The sequence below is a fragment of the Pagrus major genome, chromosome 23 (genome assembly GCF_040436345.1).
Source record: "Pagrus major chromosome 23, Pma_NU_1.0".
Classification (NCBI taxonomy): domain Eukaryota; kingdom Metazoa; phylum Chordata; class Actinopteri; order Spariformes; family Sparidae; genus Pagrus; species Pagrus major.
In genome coordinates this window covers 21,401,673-21,422,378 of record NC_133237.1, presented here as the reverse complement: position 1 = coordinate 21,422,378, position 20,706 = coordinate 21,401,673, and the positions used below count along the sequence as shown (strand labels likewise).

The 20,706-nt window shown below is 40.7% G+C and overlaps 1 protein-coding gene across 1 annotated transcript; it reads left to right on the top strand.

Moving 5' to 3' along the window:
- The first annotated feature begins 13,753 nt into the window (after positions 1–13,753).
- On the top strand, positions 13,754–16,126 carry elfn1a (extracellular leucine-rich repeat and fibronectin type III domain containing 1a). The gene has a single exon (XM_073495166.1). It carries the CDS (start codon positions 13,754–13,756, stop codon positions 16,124–16,126), a length of 2,373 nt encoding a protein of 790 aa, XP_073351267.1.
- The last annotated feature ends 4,580 nt before the right edge of the window (positions 16,127–20,706 follow it).

Genomic DNA, 20,706 nt, shown 5'->3' with positions numbered 1-20,706 from the left:
AGTACGTTATGACACAGATGACATTTATTGACTATCCACCCTTGTACGAGTATTTTACAAGAAGTGCATAAGGCAATATAGATGAGGAGCATCTGTGATAGAGAGGTAGCTGTTTCGTGAAGAGGATTGTATTCTCTATGCCGTTGGAAACCGTTCAAGTATTTTGCTTCTTTAAATAGGAAATTATTTTTTCTAATAAAATCTCTTTCACACAGTCGGCTGGATTTTTCAACCACTGTTTAAACTACAAGATTGTTCCTTTGTGAAGAAAAATCCGCAAAGCAAATCTCCCTTTTCTCCCATGTGCTTTTGTGGAAGTAAATTCAAATGGACAACAGCAATAAAAATGCAAATTCTGACACAATGTTATCAGAGCAATTTATGTCCGTTTAGCTCCACTAATGTCCATTAGCATTTAAAGCCTTTATTTATTGCATCCTCCAACCTAACTGGGATAAAAGTCCTCCCAGTGGTCCACCTGTCATGTCGCGTTCAGATCTCCTTCAAGTCTGCAGTCGGCTATCTGTGGTGCACCAAAGACCCTTTCACTCCTTTGATAGTCAGGCACGAGCTCTCTGTTGCATCCTCTGCCCCTCATTGAGGCAGAGAGAATCTGTCCTGTCAGAAACAATAACTTTTCTTTTCAAGGCAGAGACAGTTTTATTTCTCAATAAATCTATCGCAGAAGGTGGTTGTATCCATTTGCCTCCCCCGTGTTTCCTTTCATTCCTGCACTCATCATAGATGGATCAAATTGAAGCACCGGGAAAGTCAGACTTTCTGACATCCTTGCTAGCACCGATTGATTTTTTCGGCTGTCACCTTGTGCGACTGTAACACTGCTTTTGGGTATAAAAAGGAGCTCATACTGCAGCTTCAGGATGGAACATAAAGTCATTATTCACCTCGAATCAGATGATAATCAGCTGATGTCCCTGAGCGCCAACTATACTCCCACACATCTATTCACACAATAGACTAATGTATTAAAAATCTTTTCCTGTGATTCTTTGTGGATCTGTTGCTACTATCTGCTGTCACTGTTAACCGCAAGCTTAAACTGAGCACCAATGGATGGATCACAGAACAGACAGAGATCCAAAGGCCCAGGAGGTCAGGGCCTCTGTTTGAAGTAACTGTCAACATTTGTTGTTGAAAAGTCAATCAAATGACTTCTATGTATTATATATTCTTTTCATACCAACTAGTAAGAAACACGAGATGACAACAAAACGACCAAGAGATGCAAAATGAATGCAAAAAGATGTGAAACAACTTTAACGAGATGCAAAGGACTACAAAAAGCTGGTAAATAATAACATCTGCAAACGTGAGACGAGTAAGAGATGCAAAATGAACTCAAACAGACACAAAACAACCAGAAAGAGATGTAAAATGACCAGAAAGAGATACAACATGACTACAAACAGACACAAAATGAGCTCAAAGAGAAGGAAATGACTACAGAGATGTGTAGCAACCACAAAGACACAAACAACTACTACAAAGAGATGCCAAACAACTCCAAACCACGGCAAAATGACCACAAAGAGATAACCAAAAAAAGACCAGCAACACATGCCAAATGACTACTGAAGGATGTGAAAGGACCACAAGGACACACAAAACGACTACAAAGAGATGCAAAATGACTACAAACTCATGCAAATTGACCTCAACGAGAAGCAAAGCGACTACAAAGAGATTTAAAGTAATCACAAAGACACACATTCACAAAGAGATGTGAAACAATAATTTTTGGGGGGGGGGGGGGGGGGGTGCGGGCACATTATCTCATAATCCGTCATTGGCACCACCCACCACCAATAGCCTCCAGTCACATTTTCACTTTAGGCTGCTGATGCTTTTAACTGCTAGCCATCATTATTTGGCAAGTGGCTGTCATGTATTAAACACCACCCACCACCTCAGTATTCACCTGCATTCAAATGCAGGTGGTGCTGCAGCTACTGTCTGCTAACAACTGCTGTTCATCTGTTCATCTCTTTAATCCAGGCCCATTCATGAACAAGTGGTTAACCTTATCATCATTTCTATGATACAACAGGCGTTTTAACACACTGCTCTGAATGGAGCCATTGTGTCAGGCATGGTGACAATATTTCTGGCATGAGAGTGCAGTTAAACAAATATCAGCAGACTTGACCATGGTGCCATTTTAGAATATTTAGTAGCCCAAATAGTTTGATTAATTTATCCAAACCCTAAATTTGTGGACAGATTTTTAACTCTAACATGTACAACACTTCCCCTTTGTATTCCAACCGCCTCCTGAAAATTGTACAGTCTCGATTTAATGTGTGGTTGTGACTATAAAAATGTCCATGAACAAATCTCAGACTCATTTAAACATCATGCAGAGACATGCTGGAAATAAAGGCGCAGTTATCACATGGTAAGTCATCAGGGAGACAGAGCCTCGCATTAGTTCAGGCAGGCACGGACGTCATTTTATATTCACACATTCCCGACATCCTCTATTCCTTGTTCACGACCTGCAGTATCTCTCACAATGGCCTGCCCATATTAACATTAGGTGCTCGGTCTGCATATACAACAATGCTGAGCTCTGCATCCTCGCTGCTCCTCTGCTGCCTGCTATCAAAAGTTTAACTCCCTCCACCTCCCCAGCCTCTTCCTGAGTAGCATTTCATACTATGTGAATTTGTAATGTGTTCACGTTGTAAATGTTGTATGTCTCAGGTTTTGTTAAGGGAAATGTGAGCATAGGGATGTCTGTGTCATGAGCAGAGTCACACCGCCAGACTAAAATGCATAATGCTGCAACAAATAGTTCGACACCTTGACGTCTTGATCAATGATATATTTAAAGATGGACGATGTGTGTTCATTTCCTCCAGCTGTACAAAAATGAAGACAAATTATCCTGGATATGACCACGGCCAGAATGCACTGGTGACATAATTTGGAGCCATCTTGTACTGTGTACTTTCAGGTTTTAGTTTTGCCCTTGTCCCATCGTTAACATGCAGGGGGCAGGATTTACGACCTGTACTGCAGCCAGCCACCAGGGGTTGATCAAGATGTTTGGCTTCAATTTACAGAGAATCGCTCTCCTGGCAAAAAAGCTTTAGGGTTTTCTTTTCGGTTATGCGACCCACTGAGTTTCTTCCCCACAGTTGAATTTTTGGCTGCAATACCGCAAGTGACCTCCAGGCAAAATTGGAGGGAAGACTGAATGCCACCGCTACATCCAGGTCTAAATAGTTGCTTCATTATCTTTATATACAGTAAATGATTTAACTGAAATCGGGTAAACCTGAGTAAGTAAAATTCCATGGAAATCAAGCCAACTCTCTTCAAGATGTAGATGATTTGAGTAAATCTCATCTCTCGGTCCTCTTTGAGGAGATAATCTCAGAGTGATAATGTCCTCTTCCTAAATGTGTCAGATAGCGTGTGGGGTCAGACAGATATAAACATTCAGCACGTAGAACGGCTGCTCTGCTGTTCACAGGTTGTCAATCAGAACACTGAGGCAGGTTGACCTGTCAGTCAGCAGCACGGTCCTGCAGTGGAGCGTAATTGAATTAGCTCCAGTCACTTTCTGAAGGTTAATTGGTGGGGAAACCTTGGCTGAGCATGGCGAGGTAATTGACCAAGATAAGGAGGGCTGTCTTATCACAGATTTTGTCAGCATGTGTGAACTTCCATCAATCCTCTAAATGTAATATATTAAGAATTCTAAATATAAAGATGTTGACACTCAGCAATCCTGTTAAATCCGCCTGAATCGTGAGTTTTCCATAAGTTTCTGTCACGCTCAGGGCTGCACAGCAGCCTCCACTTTAGATCCACATGTCATGAGTCAGCAGCGAGAGACATTGCTGGCAGATGCTTTGGCTCGGAGGCCAAAATAACGTGCCGAGTTGATGGTCAGTTGATGGCCTGGAAAATTGCATTTAAACCTTCAGGTGTTATTCCAAGTTGTATCTTACTCTCAAACGTACAGAATTAAATTAAACTCTACTTTGCTCCTGTCCCTTTGATAAATGCTCTCTATAGCCCAGTTCACTTCCCCCCCTGTTCAGTATGCATCCTGTGGAGCTGAACTTCTTATGGTTTTGTTACAGAACACAGTCCAGTACAGAGATCGCAGCATTAATGTTGAAAAAAGAGCTGTCGGAGGGGTGAGGGGGATGCACTTTTACTGCTTTTTGTTCTCTGCTAACTGTTAATTCTCCTACAGGGTTTCACCGTTGCATCTGTTTCTATCTGTGCAGTGTGATTCCACGCCATTTTCTATGGCTTATCATCTTTATAAGAGGTGTCACCCAAAGTAGGGCTTTTAGTTTGTAATGAGATTTTTTTGCTCTCGTCTAAGCTTGAAACGCACTAGGTCATGAGCCTGCTGAAGGACTCTTGATACACTGAAGAACAATAGAGTGAGATATTGGGAATTTACAAGAGATGGCAGGGCAGTAAGTCATTTAAAGTTTTACAAAGTATGACACCTGTGTGGAATACCAAGTAGTAAGTGGGCTGAGTGTAACTTTTCAGCAGACTGAGAGGCAATGTCTCATTCAGGATGCCTGTGCAGATCTGTATCCGCCCAACCTTTGCCTTGTGGCCTTAATTACCCAAAGGGATGTGTTATTTGACATTTAGCACTAATGTATCATCAGCATTAATTGAGATCAACCCACACTTCAGCAGTACTCAGTATCCTGGTGCTAATTTGCAGCTAATTAGCAGGTAGGCTAATTGGCAGCAAAGTTATTTTTTTTCCTTTATTGATGTCTGCAAACTTTAAATACATCTAGGATGTTAGATTACTGGACAAGATAACAAAAATAAAGGTTTATACGTATTCTTTAAGATTTGTTTCCATGACACTAATGGTACAGGCATCAAGCAGAGATGACGTGTGAGGAAAACACAGCTCACTCAGGAGGCACTTCTCTGTCCCCCTCCCATCAAAAAAAATGTTTTCTTCTTGCTTCGACAGTTGAATGTTTGAGCTTCACTGTGCAGATTTGATGTATGTGCAGAGTTTGAGACTAATGGGATGTTCTCACATTCATTGCTGGAAGTGTAAAGTTTCTCTGCACTCATTGTAAATCTGATTTTAAGGGGCGGGCCTACAGGCATGATTTATGACATCACAAATAATTTGAGCGCCAATCCTGGTCCAATATTCAGCTTACAAGCGTTATGTGGAAACTTTAACACTTACAATGGACTTTACAGTAAGGGAGGAGACATCTTGTGACCAGCAGTTAAACTTGTGAAATCCAGTGCCCTTTCTGTGCGCTGGTGCCCCCTGGCCCTCAAACATCCTGTGTACGCCACTGGCTTTAACACAATTAATAAACCAGCCTGTCAACCAAATTTATGTTTTACCGCATACATAAACACTAAACTATTAACAGCAATGCATAAATCATAAAATCACCAAGTGTGGATTTGCAGCAGCTGTGACCAGGTATGCAGAGGCATTCACATGCATACAACAGTCGACCATGATTGTAAATTTCAGCCTCATAGATAGAAGGTTGTATCTTTTAATTGTAATATCCAATGGGGTGGCACAATATGTTTTCCGGCCTTGTTCATAAGAAGCTTATTTTAAAGCACTGGAAATAAACATATCATTAGAAAGAATTGATGAGGTATTATTTGACCATAGATAAGATGTTGTCTGAACATAACAATAAAACCAATAAATTCAATGAGGTGTTGAAGTACATTTATGAAGCCTTATGAGCCTTATGAGATTAAAAGAACAATTGGTGACACGGCTGGAAAGGGAAGGGGGGAAACTGGTGGAGAATACAGGACAATGAATTAAAGTAAGGTGTATGTGTGCGTGTGTGTGTGTGTGTTGATGTCATGTTTGTAGAAGGTGGGGGGTTGGCGTAAGAGGGATGTGCTATGTGTAAGATGTATGAGCATGATATGAACGTAAATGACTCTTATGTGTTTTATGTCTTGAGTGTGTGAGTGTATTAATGTTTCATGTTATCCTGATGCCCTCCTAGGGTAGTATAAATTGCCTAATGCAATATATTATTGAATATGTTTGTTGTTAAGGGATTGTAAACAAAACCCAGTGGATGAGAGCATTAAGTTAAATAAAGAATAAAAAGAGTTGTGGTTGCTGTAGGGTGGACACAGCTTTGTGGAGCTTTATGGATCGAGTCAAGTCAATTTTATTTATTTAGCACCAAACGACAACAAACATTCTTTTCATTCAAAACGCAACACCCAGGTCAACGTGTTAATATTTGCCCCTTTTCAGGCACGATGCTACGACGTGTGTTGTAGTTAGAGATGCTGGCTTGTTAATACTTTTCCATCCTACTCTGTTCATTCAGCGTTTAAAAATCGCTCAGTCAGTGCTGAGTTTGAAAGAAAGATGAAAAAGGATGCAAGATGTCTCACTCCTTAGCAACTTCCGTTAGTAAACTAGTGAAAAATGTGTCTTAATTCAGAATTTTATTGGTTAAAACCTTTTAAAACATGTTTTAATGTGTTTGGATGTAGTCTGATCCGCTGCTGTCTACTGTTTTTCTGCTTTTCCACAAAGGCTAACCCAGCCCCATGGCAATGTGACAAAGTCAATGCTTATTGTAGCCTTTACTCAAAATCTTGTGTAAGTATGTGAATTCATTTAGAAGTTATGCACCTTTTATTATGATGAGCCCTTCCCATTACCACGCCCCCTTTTAGCCAATTGGCATGAACAAAAACACAGTCGAACATTCTCAACCGCTATGCCAAATTTTAGCCTCCTCGGACAAAAACTGTGGGGAAATGGTTGCAGCTTTAAAAAAAAATAAGCAAATTAGCGTTTTCGAATCCCCTACATTATGTGACTCCAAATACAGTCTTATCACTACATTTATCACTTTATTCCAGCCTCAGGAGGTCATATTGAGATAAATACTGTGCTGAAAGCTTCTTCTGGCTCCGTTTTATATGAGGAAGCAACTCCAATTGTCGTGTGGGAATAAAAGGCTTTGTCTGGGAAAACAAATGAATCCAGTGCATCGAGGTGGCGTACAATACTCCTCAGGATATACTAACTAAAAACTCCATCTGCTGTCTGAAAAAAGACACACCGAGTCCAAGGAATGATTTCACCCAAGCCTTAAAAAGTGCTGAACTTTTAGCAAACAGTATTCAATGAAGACAGCGTCATCAATTCTTATCCAGGCAATATTCCCTAAGTAATTAATGTATGAGTTTAATATCCTCTGATATAACCCAAGCATATGTGCCCTCGTTCTCCCTTTCTCCAAAGCAATTCGGTACCTCAATGAGCACAATGTTTTCCTTCCCCAAGAGAAGTAGTTCCATTTCAACTCAATTGATTCTCCACTTCTGGTTTCCCATCTTTACTTCTTTTTTTTCATTCTTCCCCAGCAAGAGCTGCATGCATTTTCAATGACATCAAATAAAGGGCAGTCATTGGTATGGATGAGGGGGGTCCTCGGAGATTGAGGCACCTTCACCGTCACAAAGCACAAGATAGGAAGCTCGGGGGGGAGAAACAAGAAAAAGCGGGGGCCCTCAAACTGTAAAAGCCGATCCTTTGATATCACGCTTTTGTAGACACTCGGAGATAGAACAGAAAAATATTCATTTGGTATGCACGGTGAAATTGCTTGGACAGACACGCTGACAAACAGAAGGGGACTGAGAGGGAGAGATAGCCAGACAGGGAGGTGAGGTGCATACTGGTTGGTTCGCATACAATATACGATTGTTTGAGTGGAGGGAAGATTTTTGTTGTTGTTGTTTGTTTGTCTTATTGTGTCACTCTGGAGCTTCTGTCAAAGTTTGCCTTGAAGCTCTGGCTCTTGTGGCGGGTGGAGCGGCACTCCAGAGGCTCTGAGGGAGAGAGGATGACTCTTCTGCTTCGTATTTAGAGCCACCTCAGCTAAAAGGTTCCCCTTAAAGTACTGTAACCTGTCACTATCACCTGCTTCAACCCTTTCATTTAAGGCCATTACAGCTGGCATTTGACTCTGAGTTCTTGACTTGAAATTTTGTTGCTTTATACGCTTCCACAACTCAGATGTAGACCTCAATTTCTGCACTTTTACAGCTGCGTTTGTGTTTTTCATAAGAAATGAATCAACGATTTACTGAGCTGAAGTATGAGGAGGCTCTGAGTAACTGGAAGGGGAAATACACATGGCTGTGTTTGAATCATTCTTCAGCAGCAGGGTTTCAATAGGTTATCCACAGAAGAGGAGAAGAAAAAAGCCTTCATTACCCAGTGCATAAAGCCTAAATGGAAAAGAGACTGTGGAATGGCTGCCTGTGTCTGATAGGGGAATATACTCAGCTCTGATGCCTTGGGTGTTCTGGCCTGCTGCACTCAGGGCTAGTACTGGACTATACAGATTGCTGCCATTATGGAAAGTGGGTATGTGGTGGCAAACAGACCTAAGCCCTCTTCAGGCAACATACCCAGGCTCAATTGAAGATCTGACTGTACAGTATGATGCGATTTGCATGAAAACAAAGCAGTAAAAATTAATTTTAATGTAGTTGGTTGCTTTGTTTATCCCCCCAACAACTCCACACCGCGGGCATTGTTTTTGTTGACATATGTGTGGATACGCTGGGACACGAGTGCAAGAGTTAAGACACAATGTTTGAATGCAAAATCAACATTTTGCTACAGTATGACCTCTCAGTGATATCATGTATTTGTGTTTTGCCTAACAAGGGGGAACTAGCCCGGCTGTAATTTATGCAGGGTTTTCAGTGGCGTGGCAGTGAATCAGTTGGAGGCTCACTAGAGTGAGTCACTGTGGACAAACACAACACAGCCAATGCATGCTAAATGAGAGGAGACTTCTCGGCTTTCACTTAAACTTCCATTTAGCCGCTGAAGGATCTCGCACCAGTGCCACGCTGTGAGCAAGTGGAGGTCAAGTCAGATGAGCTCAGTCTGTGCCATGCGGTATTTGCGATAAAGGTCAGAGACTGGGGAATAATAACGAGACAACGTTTTTCTTTAAGAGATCCTCGTCGTGCCAGATATTCTGCAGAGCTGTATTTTTCATATTCATTTCATGGAACATTTGATTTGGGAGCTCTTTTCCTCCCAGGGGCGTTTAGAGTGTTCTTTTCTTCAACGCTCCTCTGCCGCTGCTCTTTTGTCGTCATGAAGGTGGTTTTGTAATGGCAGCCTTTGGCATTTTGTTGCAGTGTGTCCTCCACCACAGCATTTATTTCTCCCACTTCTCTGCACTCAAATAGCTGACCAGTGCTTTTACTTGATCATCTCAGCCCAATTGCATATAATTTCTCGGTACTGTGTGAACCAGAGAGAATAACAATTAAAGGTTTTATATGCACGAAAATTGCCCTTCCCTTGGGTTCAATGCGGTCTCTTATGTGCCTCTGAATGAAACTGAGGTTGAGCACTTTTTCGTGCGTACTGGTACAGCCTTGAAGAAATCTATAGTTGTACAGGACTGAAATCTGTGACAAGGTCTGCCCTCACTTGTGGAACATTGAAAAAAACATCCTCATAAAGGACTGCCACTGCTATAAGAGTTTAATGAAATGAATGAAAGAAGACATACAAGCCTGCCCATTTAAGCAAATATAGGCTAAACTATGAGCTATAGATTTTTATATAATAATTATATGATGACTCAAATCTATTTGAAACATGAAAGTGAAAAGAGAGTTAATAAAGAGAGGTCATCTTAAACAGGAAGTGACTGCAAGCCTGCAACCAAACACAATCCTCACATGAAATCTGAAAGTAAACTGAAAGTTACTTATTGGAGTTGGAGTTGGTTTGCAACTCTTTGTCTCCTCATCCCTCTCCTCCACATCTGGCTCATGAGATAGATGTGTGAGGTATTTGTATTTTATTTGTTTTAAATGCTGGCACTCAATTTAAAAAACAAAAATTATAGGTCAACAGATTTTGCAGAATCATCCAATGTCAGCGGTTATTGACTGCAGTCATGTCTCAGAAAAAATGTGTAATGAACGTGCCTGTTCACTGACAGGGGAATTCATTTGTTTTTCCTACAGTATCTGCTAAAAGAAGCAAAAGAATGAGTTTGCCACGAGGTGTCTAAACGTAGCCTTAAAAAAACAGTTACAGTTAGGTTGAAATCGGGGTCTTGGTTAAATATTCAAGGAGTCATTTGTGATACAAAGCACATTATTAACATTTAACCAAATCCACAAACCACAACTTTTGTTGCTTAAACTCTCCGTTGTCAGAGTCCTGTTCTCTGTGCACCTGTCCTGAAAGTCTCTCCATGACCTGCACGGGGTATAAAAACAAATCATTTCCCTTTCCTCTCTTGAAGAGATGTTGCAACTGAACATACTTTGGTATGTTCCGGCGATCACCCTCAATCAAGGCACTGTCCTCAGAACTGGTGCCGGTCCCCACTTTTATCACTCCGTTGTGATGTATGACGTGGAAAACCCGCTATCCTAATGTGATTGTAACGTGATAAAATAAACTCAGAAAAAGGTCAAATGACAGCAGGAATGGTCTTTAAGGCCATGACGGCAGGTGGGGTTTCAACTTGAAGAATATTCTTTCTGCCATAAACTGTCACATTTATTCTATTCCAACAGTGATTGTCTCTGTTGTGTGGAGCCATGTCCTCTAACACGCAAAAGCACCTTCTCGCCCACCATGTCCGCCCCACAAGGCAACCTAACTGGTGAACAAAAAGACAAAAATAGATTACTACACATATCAAGACCTCTGGAGATGTTAGAGCTCTTATTGTTTACAAATTAGTGGTTATGACAAGATCACTTTTCATGATAATCCTTAATATTTCTGTGGTTGCCTCACAGTAAACATTGTTCTCTTTGATCTACTCCATAAATAATAAAAGGTCCCATATCATGCTCATTTTCAGGTTTACACTTTTATCTTGGGTGTCTACCAGAAAATGTTTTCATGCTTTGATGTTCAATAAACACATTTTTCTTTTCATTGCTGCAGCACCTTTATTCACCCTCTGTCTGAATGCTCCATTTTACTGCCCATCTCTTTAAGGCCCCTTCTCCTGAATAGCCCAGTCTGCTCTGATTGGTCAGCTCTCACAGGCCTGAGCAGGCACTGCCCACTGCATATATATTCATCAGCTCTGCCAGTGTTTTTGCAACCAAGGCTGAGCAGGTGAGGGCGGTGACTGAGTAGCTGTGACATCACAATGTTACAGGAGTACTAGTAGCTTTTTTAAAGGCACAGTTTCTGAATACCGGCTGCATTTCTCCATGGATTGAGTGTTTTGATACCTTTTATAGTATTTATATAAACACCAAGACCTGCTTTAAAATCAGAACAAGACATACAATCTCATTTTCTACAGTATGGGATCTTTAATACTGTCAGCATCACTATAAATTACACTATATAATGGCATTGAACAGAGGAAATAACTGAACAAAGTAAGGTTGTTTATATTTATGAAGGCTATTATATTCTAACAGCATAACACAATACTCAATTTGATTTCAGAGATGTAAAAAAATATAATTTCTTTTAGAGATAATGAGGTTCCATTGATTAGAACGCACTGTCTTGTAGCAGTCATATTTAATGACAAGATTTCTAGATGAAATTCTTCCTCCGACAGTCGGAACACGTCAAGTATAAACATCCCTCTTGCTGCATGTTAAAATCAATCCGACAAATTGCTTCATAAGACACGTTATTATTGCTGCAGTCTTGAAACCACCACTGCATAACTGTGCGGCAGGCGGCGTGATGTTTTTTTTAATTTCCTTAGCAGCAAGCAATACGTTGACCCTTGAACAATTAATTGCTGAAATGAAGGCTGTGATAATGAGTGATTTGGAGATGTAATAGCGTGAGGTTGTGCTCTGAATCCATCTACACAAAGAGCTATAATTTCTACACTTTTAAGCAACATTGTGTGAGTTTTGAAAGACTATATAGAACATTCATTACATTTTAGCAGCATTTACCATTATCCTGTAATTGTCACATGTGGCGGTTAAGGAAAAATTGCATAGGATCAGGGTCAGAAACACCCGCCAAGCAACAGTTTGGCGAGTAAATCGCTGAAGGCTATCTGCCACACTGGAGGGTAAATTGTTGTACTAAAATAGCCGTGTCAAAAATATATATATATGCTGAGAGTCTTTAACATGACTGCTTTTTGCTTCTGTCCTCTGCTGTGACTTTGGACATTTACACATGGGAAAAGGGGACTTCATGGGGCATTCAGGTGCATTTCATAAACTCTGAAATCTGAGATTTGTATTTAGATCATTTTATTTATTTATTTTATTCGATGTTGTGGTTTTGACAGTGGAAACACATTTTTATAAGCAAACTCAACAATATCCTGAAACAACAAGTACCTCAGCTCTAATTTTCATGTTGACTTATTGCAGCATTTCCTTACTAATTAGATGCTAAAATCATATCCAATATGCATAAATTGTGGCCGGTAAAAAAAAATATGCTTAGCTGGTCGATTCTTGGCCATTAAGTCAAGTCTTTTCGGACACTGTTTAAAACGGCTTTGGATATAATTATCTGTAAGATTTCAAAGTAAGAGAAGAAGACTGTTTTCAGCCAAGCCCAGCCACAAATGATATCACTGAGTGGATTTATTGGTACTATGTTATTGTATTGATAAGATAGGGTATGGATATTGTATGGATATGTATGAGCTTGTAAGGATGTCATATGCTGTATTTTGTATTTGACAAACAAGAAAGAAAACGAGACGCGTCAGAAAAGAAAATAATTTTATGATTTTTTTTTGCTGCTGCTGCCTCCACTGCAGATTAGAGAGCAAGAGCTGTTGCTCCCATTTTTCTAGCATGTCTCCCTTCACCAAAGATCTTAAATTAATTTGGGATAATCCAGTAATCACACCTTGTGCGTGATTTCCCTCTTTTATCTTGAAGAATAAGTGCTAAAAAAATATTTTAATAAATGCATGAAGGTTTTCAGAGGAAAATCCAACATATATTCATCCAAAGTGTCATTTTATTAGGTGATGGCTAATTGATTTAATACAGTTTTTTAACACTGGGCCTCCCTCAGATGCGCCTGACAGTCCTCAGGTTAATGGTGTGAAAATAGGGACCCTGCTTTTCCCAACCTGTCAAGTGGTAATTGGCCAACAGCTTCCCTAAATTGCAGTCTGCCACGGGGACTGCAAACACCTCTTAAATTGTGTACAAAATAATTAGTGGGACATGAACAAGGAGAGCATGCAGTACACATAAATCCAAGGCTTTGAGTGTACCTTCTTAATACAGACATGTGCAATATAAATACATTGTTTATCCTGAGAAAATGTAATTAAAGTCAACTATGTGTTCTTGTCTTTATGTTGCAGGTTATTCCTCCGTGCACATGAGAGAGACTCAGAAGGGAAGACGGTGGCAAAAACAATAAAATGAGACCATTTAATGATGGTAACCTTTAAGGAGAAAAGCACAAGCCAGCCTGAGATGGTGAAATCTCTTTCAAGCATCACCACAAGCTCCCTGCAGGCAAACCTCAATGAAAGAAACTCAGTGTAAGGGCGAGCACTCGACATTTTTCTGATTGGTACATGGGGACAACACCATCCATCGATGAAGAGGAGACAAATAAAAGGATTGTTTCTAGTCCATGAGAACAGTTGAACATCCAGCTGATTTCCCTACCGGATCACCTCAGCTGTACTGATACCAGAGCGGTATCACCTTCCTCTCATTTTTTTTGGCCCTGCACATGACTCTCAGAGAAGCACCAATGGCCTGCAGCTTAGGCATGGTGATGAGTGCCTTGTTTTGGTCTGTAGCCATTGTATATTTGACTCAAATTGGCAGAGTCAGCGGAGACTGCTGGTTAATTGAAGGTGAAAAGGGCTTTGTATGGCTTGCAATTTGTAGCCAAAACCAACCACCTTATGAGGCCATCCCCCAGCATATTAACAGCACCATTGTGGACCTTCGTCTGAATGAAAACAAAATCAAGAGTATCCATTATTCTGCCCTTAGTCGCTTTGCCAACTTGACCTACCTGAACCTGACGAAGAATGAAATCTCCTACATCGAGGACGGGGCCTTTTCTGCTCAGTTTAACTTACAAGTCCTTCAGATGGGCTTCAACAAGTTGCGGAACCTGACGGAGGGAATCCTCAGGGGTTTAGGAAAGCTGCAGTACCTCTACCTCCAGGCAAACCTGATTGAGACTGTGACACCCAATGCCTTTTGGGAATGCCCCAACATTGAGAACATTGACCTCTCCATGAACCGAATCCAGCAGTTAGACGGGTCCACGTTTACAAGTTTGAACAAACTGACCACCTGCGAGCTGTACACCAACCCCTTCAACTGCTCGTGTGAATTACTTGGTTTTGTCAAATGGCTCTCGGTTTTCCCCAACAGGACGAACGAGCGGATGGTCTGCGACTCCCCACCTGGCGTCTCTGGTTATAGTTTGCTGAGCCAGAACCCCAACAATCCAACATACCGAAATGCGCTTCACATGCTCACCACTGTGTGTACTGATGACTACGTGACACCATTCATTCCCATGCCCACCGAGTCCACGACACCCCCACCGGACTCGACAATTTGCGGGCTGGAAGACTGTCCCTCAGGCACAGAACCAGACGAGCTCATCATCAGTACAACCTACAACGATGTGGAAGTAAACCCTGTGATGAAACTGAAGCAAGTATCGAACACAGGTGCCACCATCACGGTTCAGATTCCTCATCCCTACAAGAAGATGTACATCCTGGTCCTGTACAACAACAGCTTTTTCACAGATATCCAAAACCTGAAAGATATAAAGGAGGACATTGAGCTAAAAAACCTGAAACCCCACACTAACTACACATACTGTGTCGCTTCGATACGTAATTCTCTTCGACACAACCACACTTGTCTGACAATCACGACTGGCCCTTGGAATGGAAAGGAGAGAAATGTGAATAATGCAACTGCTACTCACTACATTATGACAATTTTAGGCTGCCTCTTTAGCATGGTCATCTTTCTGGGTGTGGTCTACTATTGCTTGCGAAGGAAGCGTCAGCAAGATGAAAAGCACAAAAAAGCAGGTAGCCTGAAGAAAAATATAATGGAGCTCAAATATGGACAAGAACTGGAAGGAGGGACTATTTCTCGAATGTCACAGAAGCAGCTGTTGGCCGGGGACAGTATGGCACGTATGCCGTACTTACCATCTGCAGCTGAAATGGAGCAGTACAAATTTCAAGAGATAAGTGATACTCCGAAGATGATGAAAGGAAATTACATGGAGGTGCGGAGCATGGATCACCATGAACGCAGGGAGTGTGACATGGGAATGCCTGGGAATAGCCAGGGGTCAGTGGCAGAGATTTCCACCATTGCAAAAGAGGTGGATAAAGTCAATCAAATCATTAACAACTGTATAGATGCTCTGAAGTCAGAATCCACCTCTTTTCAAGGGGTGAAATCTGGAGCAGTGTCCACTGCAGAGCCCCAGCTTGTGCTAATATCAGAGCACCCACAGAGTAAATCGGGCCTTCTGTCCCCAGGGTATAAGGACAGCTACCACCACTCTCTGCAGAGGCATCGGTCCTCTGATGTCTCGCCAAAGAGGCCCAGTACTGCCACTGGCGGGCCAATGCGAAGCCCCAGGCCTTATCGCTCTGAATCCAAGTACATAGAGAAAACCTCCCCGACAGGAGAAACCATCCTCACTGTAACACCTGCCGCCGCCATCCTGAGGGCTGAGGCAGACAAGATCCGCCAGTACAGTGACCACCGGCACTCATACCCCGACGCTCAGATAGAGGAGCTTGAAGGACCTGACGGCCACAAGTCCTCCATGTTGGAGCCTCTTACTCACTCCCGCTCCAGAGACTTAGCATATGCCCAGCTGCCATCTCAGTACCACAATCTAAGCTACTCCTCCAGTCCCGAATACTACTGCAAACCTTCACACAGCATCTGGGAGCGATTCAAACTGCACCGGAAACGGCACAAAGATGACGAGTACATGGCTGCGGGCCATGCGCTGCGTAAGAAAGTCCAGTTTGCAAAGGATGAGGACCTGCATGATATTTTAGACTACTGGAAAGGTGTATCAGCCCAACATAAATCATAAACTCTTTAGGTGTTTTTAAAATGGACCACACATTGCAGAAATGACACAAGAACCTCATCTGACAATTGAATCAATGGATACTTCCATATTATAATCAACTACTCACTCACGTGTGTCACATTCTCTTTTGACTGTGAGGAAAATGGGGTAAAGATTCTTTAAATTTGTCATATTATGTAAAGCATTCAACGGGAAAACTTTTATCTATTAAAGAGAAAATATATTGCAAATTAATAATATATATGTTACAATGGATTATAGGTTTTATGGGTATCGCATGGCCAAGTCCTGTGACAGTGGATTTGCTGTTGTGTAATATGAAACTACTATATGAAGATATGTCTACTGAAACCTCAAGGTTTTTTGAGGAACTACCTGGACCCTTCATTCAAAAAGAACTTTGTTTTCTTCCTTCCCTGCATATATTTAATTCAACAAAACTATGTACAGATATGGGTTTCTATATTTGCAATGTTTGCTGTGTAAATGGAAAAGTATTAGTGGATGAATCAGGTTTTATCAAATGGAGCGCTGTTCATTTAGAATAACTTGTTGCTGAAGGGCAGCATATCCCACTTTAAACCTGTCAGATCATTTGTCATTTTAACCATCGCCGCCTGCTTTATTTTTTTATTCTTTTCTTTTTTAAAAAAAAGCTTTTACATGCATTTACACAAGACACAGACGGATTCAGTTTTAATGTCCCTTCAAATCACACAATGCAGTATTCAGTGGATGGACTCTGATAGACTTCATACAGGCAAGCTGCAGTGTATTCGATGCTGTAATGAAGGTCTCAGTCATCAGTTTCATAAACCATCATTTGTATCTTTAGTACCAAAGTAGAAAAAGCTGAAATGTTTACAATATTTCTGCCTGGTCTGGGAATCGTATGAATATTGAGCAGTAGGTCCATGCTGACTTTTTTTTTTCTTTTTCTTTTCTTGTATCAGTTACTCCTTCAAAAGTGAAAACATTGGGAAATGATAACATCCACATTTAGGATGTGATACTGAAAGCCTACAACTAATCACTAACATTTCAAGGGGAAGGCAGCTGCTTTCTGTCGCCTGTTGTTTAGGTAGAGACAGCTGTCTTTCCCTGCAGGAGAGCCCGATGGATGAATGTAACAGATACATATTCTGATCTGTCTATGGCAGCTTTTATGTAAGGACATATTTATTTGATGCTATTAACGACTGTGTTTTCTTTTCCTTTGCTTCAGTATTTCTTCCAGTGTATTATATTGCATTATGTCTGATCCGATAAATGCAGGAAAGTAGTTTGTTATTCGGATGGGCCTTGTTGCTTGCTGAGAGGTTTCATTTGATTTTTACCTGCTAGGCTGTTGAATCTTTTTTGTATATTATGAAAGCTACGTACCAGACGAATATCAACATGCTAGAGTAAAATTTGAGAATGTGAAACTGAATCCTCTGACTTACTGGCTGTGAATTTGTATATCATGAAATTTTTTGAGTAAATATGAAACTTAACGCTTTTTCTTTGTAAGATGTTTATGTAACTTTTTCCAAACGGGCTCATGATGTTTCATTACATATTTATGAATGAGCAATTATGCTCTTACTTATTTGAAGAATTGTAATAATGTAACTCTAAATGTAGTGTCAGTATAGGATTTGGGTTTATTAAAAAGCAGAGAACAGCTCTTTAAATTATAAGCAGTTAAGCCTCACTTCAGCTATTTTGAGGGCTGCAGAGATATTAAAAGAAATTCTCAATTGCTGTTATATAAAATCTGCTGAATTGAAAACTATTTCCCAAAGTAGCTGCAGGTCTTCTTTCCATTTTTCCTTCTGTGATCTCAGACAAGTCATTTAAATTTAGTGCAAATTTTAACCAATTTACTGCATGTGTTCATTCAATCCTGTCACACAAATTTTAGATGTTAGCTGCATTAAGATAAACAGTTGGTCACACTAATTGTCCAGTCCTGTGCCATTAAAACTCCAATTTCATCTTTTCCTAACGCTGTGCTTATGATGTGCTGTGGTTTAAGCACAGAAACACCTCTGTTAGGGTTAGGAAAACCTCATGTTTTGGCTTCAAATACCTATTTTCGTCACCACAAACACAGCTGCCGATGTGTCACCTGGAAAATGGCCCAGCATCTGCTTCAAAACATCTAGTGGTTTCACACCTACAATTGTTGAAATGCAGTTTCGAACTGCAGTCACTGGCTTGGCAGCCTTCTTGCCTGTAACTCTGCCATCATCCCCTCCACCTCTTGACGTGATAGTAGGATCGGAAACAAGTAATGAGAACGTGATAATGACACGTTTTGAAGTAATGTCAACATAGTCTGTGAAAGATAAAAATGTGAACATATTAGTGGTTTGCAGAAACTGCCAACACACCCTGGCAACTGGGCTGCGTTTTCTGGGCTGAGTTATTGCAACCTTCAGTTTAAAAATTCAGATAAACCAATTGGCACTTTATGATGTACACAGTAGTATCTCCAGATGACACACGATGATCCACTTTTTTAAGTTCTCCTCAATAACACTGGATAAACTGTTCTTTTCCATTTTGTTGCCTGCTACATTTCATCTAACTTCAATTTTGGGCACATGGCACATTTTGCACATATGAATAGCAAACACTTTTATATCGATGACTGAATTACGTGAATGCAAGACAGACGTACTCTATGTTCTGTGAGTTGAGGTGAGGAACAGAGTCTGCGATCTGATAGCAGAGCTGGCCCGAGGAAATGACTTTATCTGGTGACATATTTTTTCATCTCAACTCTTTTTCCTTCCATTAGACATCGAGTGTGTAAGTATAACTGCAGGCATTAGTTAGCCCATTTGTATTTTTTCTGTGTCATGAAGCAAAGTCCATTTCATCTAAGTGTGTCATGACGCCATTATAATTCATTAATGTGAAATGAAGCATTCATGAGCCTGATGTGTTATGTAAGCACTTTATAAAGTGTTAACTTGGTTGTCTGACTTAATATTTCAACCGCCTTAAGATTTTGGGATATGTGTACAAGTGTAAATTTTCCTTTTGTTTGATTTCAATGTTGATACTGTTGACAAGTCTCCATTTGTTGTTATTTTTATAAAAGCATTTCAGTATCTTCTGAGAGCTGTCAGGTTTCTAGTTCATTTAGCTATTTAGCAACATGTTTTTATACTGCATATTGTAGCACTTCTGTGTCTAATAAGAGTTTAAAGTGTTGATAAAACCTTTAGAAAGATCAACAGTTGTTGTTCAAGTGCATCAAAACAAACAAGAGCACAAAAATGTGTTTTTTTTATTTTATTTCTTAATACTATGTTATCTGCTTTCAGACAAAGTACTGTGAAATAAAGTTAAGGGTGCACATCAGTATACACTCGGCAATTTTTTTGATGACTTTTGGCCAGAATCACTTTAAGGCCTCTCAAACGTCCACTGAGCCCTCGATCCAGCTGTTCAAGCTCCATTCACAGCTGCCAGAGATGATGACCTCTGATACTTGACACGAACATCTTGCTCAGCACTCCTCGACCCGCTTTCTTTATGAGCCGGGTCTACTTTTTTTCAGAGGATCCACTGCTTATCAGGTTCTTCCATTGGACATAAAAACCATGATGGCACCGTGACTTAGCAAATCTTGGAACCCGTCAACTACCATCTGATGATGATTTTAGCTTCTGGGTCTGAGGTCATTGTTTTGGGGTTTCCGGTATAGTCAGCAGATATCCGGATAATGGATATCGGGGCCAAGACATCTTATGTTCGCCGGTCGTTGTTTACAATCCGATTAGCAACTTAAGACACGAGAATGAAGTTGAAGAATGAAGTTGAAGACTTTTAACTTATCTGCATATGAATGATGATATTTTCTCAAATAAGCTACTTAAAAAAAAGCTAAATTGCATTTCGGTCAATGCGTTCTGCTTTTTTTGTTCCCCACACTGACTTTCTTACCTTCATGTAGCGTGATTGGTCAATACTAGTCAGACTTCAAATGCACTACAAACATAAACCAGAATGCTTCCGATACCAAAATCTCATCAACAGATTCTGCATACTGTACATTTCTGCTTATAAAGATTATGACTAAGCTAAATCCCAACCAGAACATGACACGGTGGACCTTTGTTAGGAGGCTATACCTCAGCAAAGTATGTACTTTTTATTCAAACCATTAAAAACAACATTATGATCGCCGGTTGAATAAAATATTTTATGGTAATGAGCAAAAAGAAAAATACAGACCTCCTATGGAAATCTACCCGTTGACATAGCAAAGGAGAATATGTCAAGACCTGCCCTGACATTTTTCTGCATTAATTCACAGCTTTATGCGGCAAGGTGCTCCTTGCATCTGCCCGAATGCCTCTAAGTTTCAACCGTTGCCATGGTAATCAACGTCGAAACCGGAATCCGAATGCTTCGGATTTTTTGAGGAAGTTGACACCATAAAAAAGAGGCAAAGGACGGATAAAGACTAAACGAGAAAGTGCATGCACATGATATGAGCACACATCTGCGAGTAGCAAAACCTCCTCACGAGGGAGCATTTACGCCCCAACATGCTGTGATGGGCATGAGCTTGACCCTCG

Excerpts from the sequence above, each read along its gene's own strand:
- elfn1a (XM_073495166.1), top strand. The coding sequence starts at position 13,754 with ATGACTCTCAGAGAAGCACCAATGGCCTGCAGCTTAGGCATGGTGATG.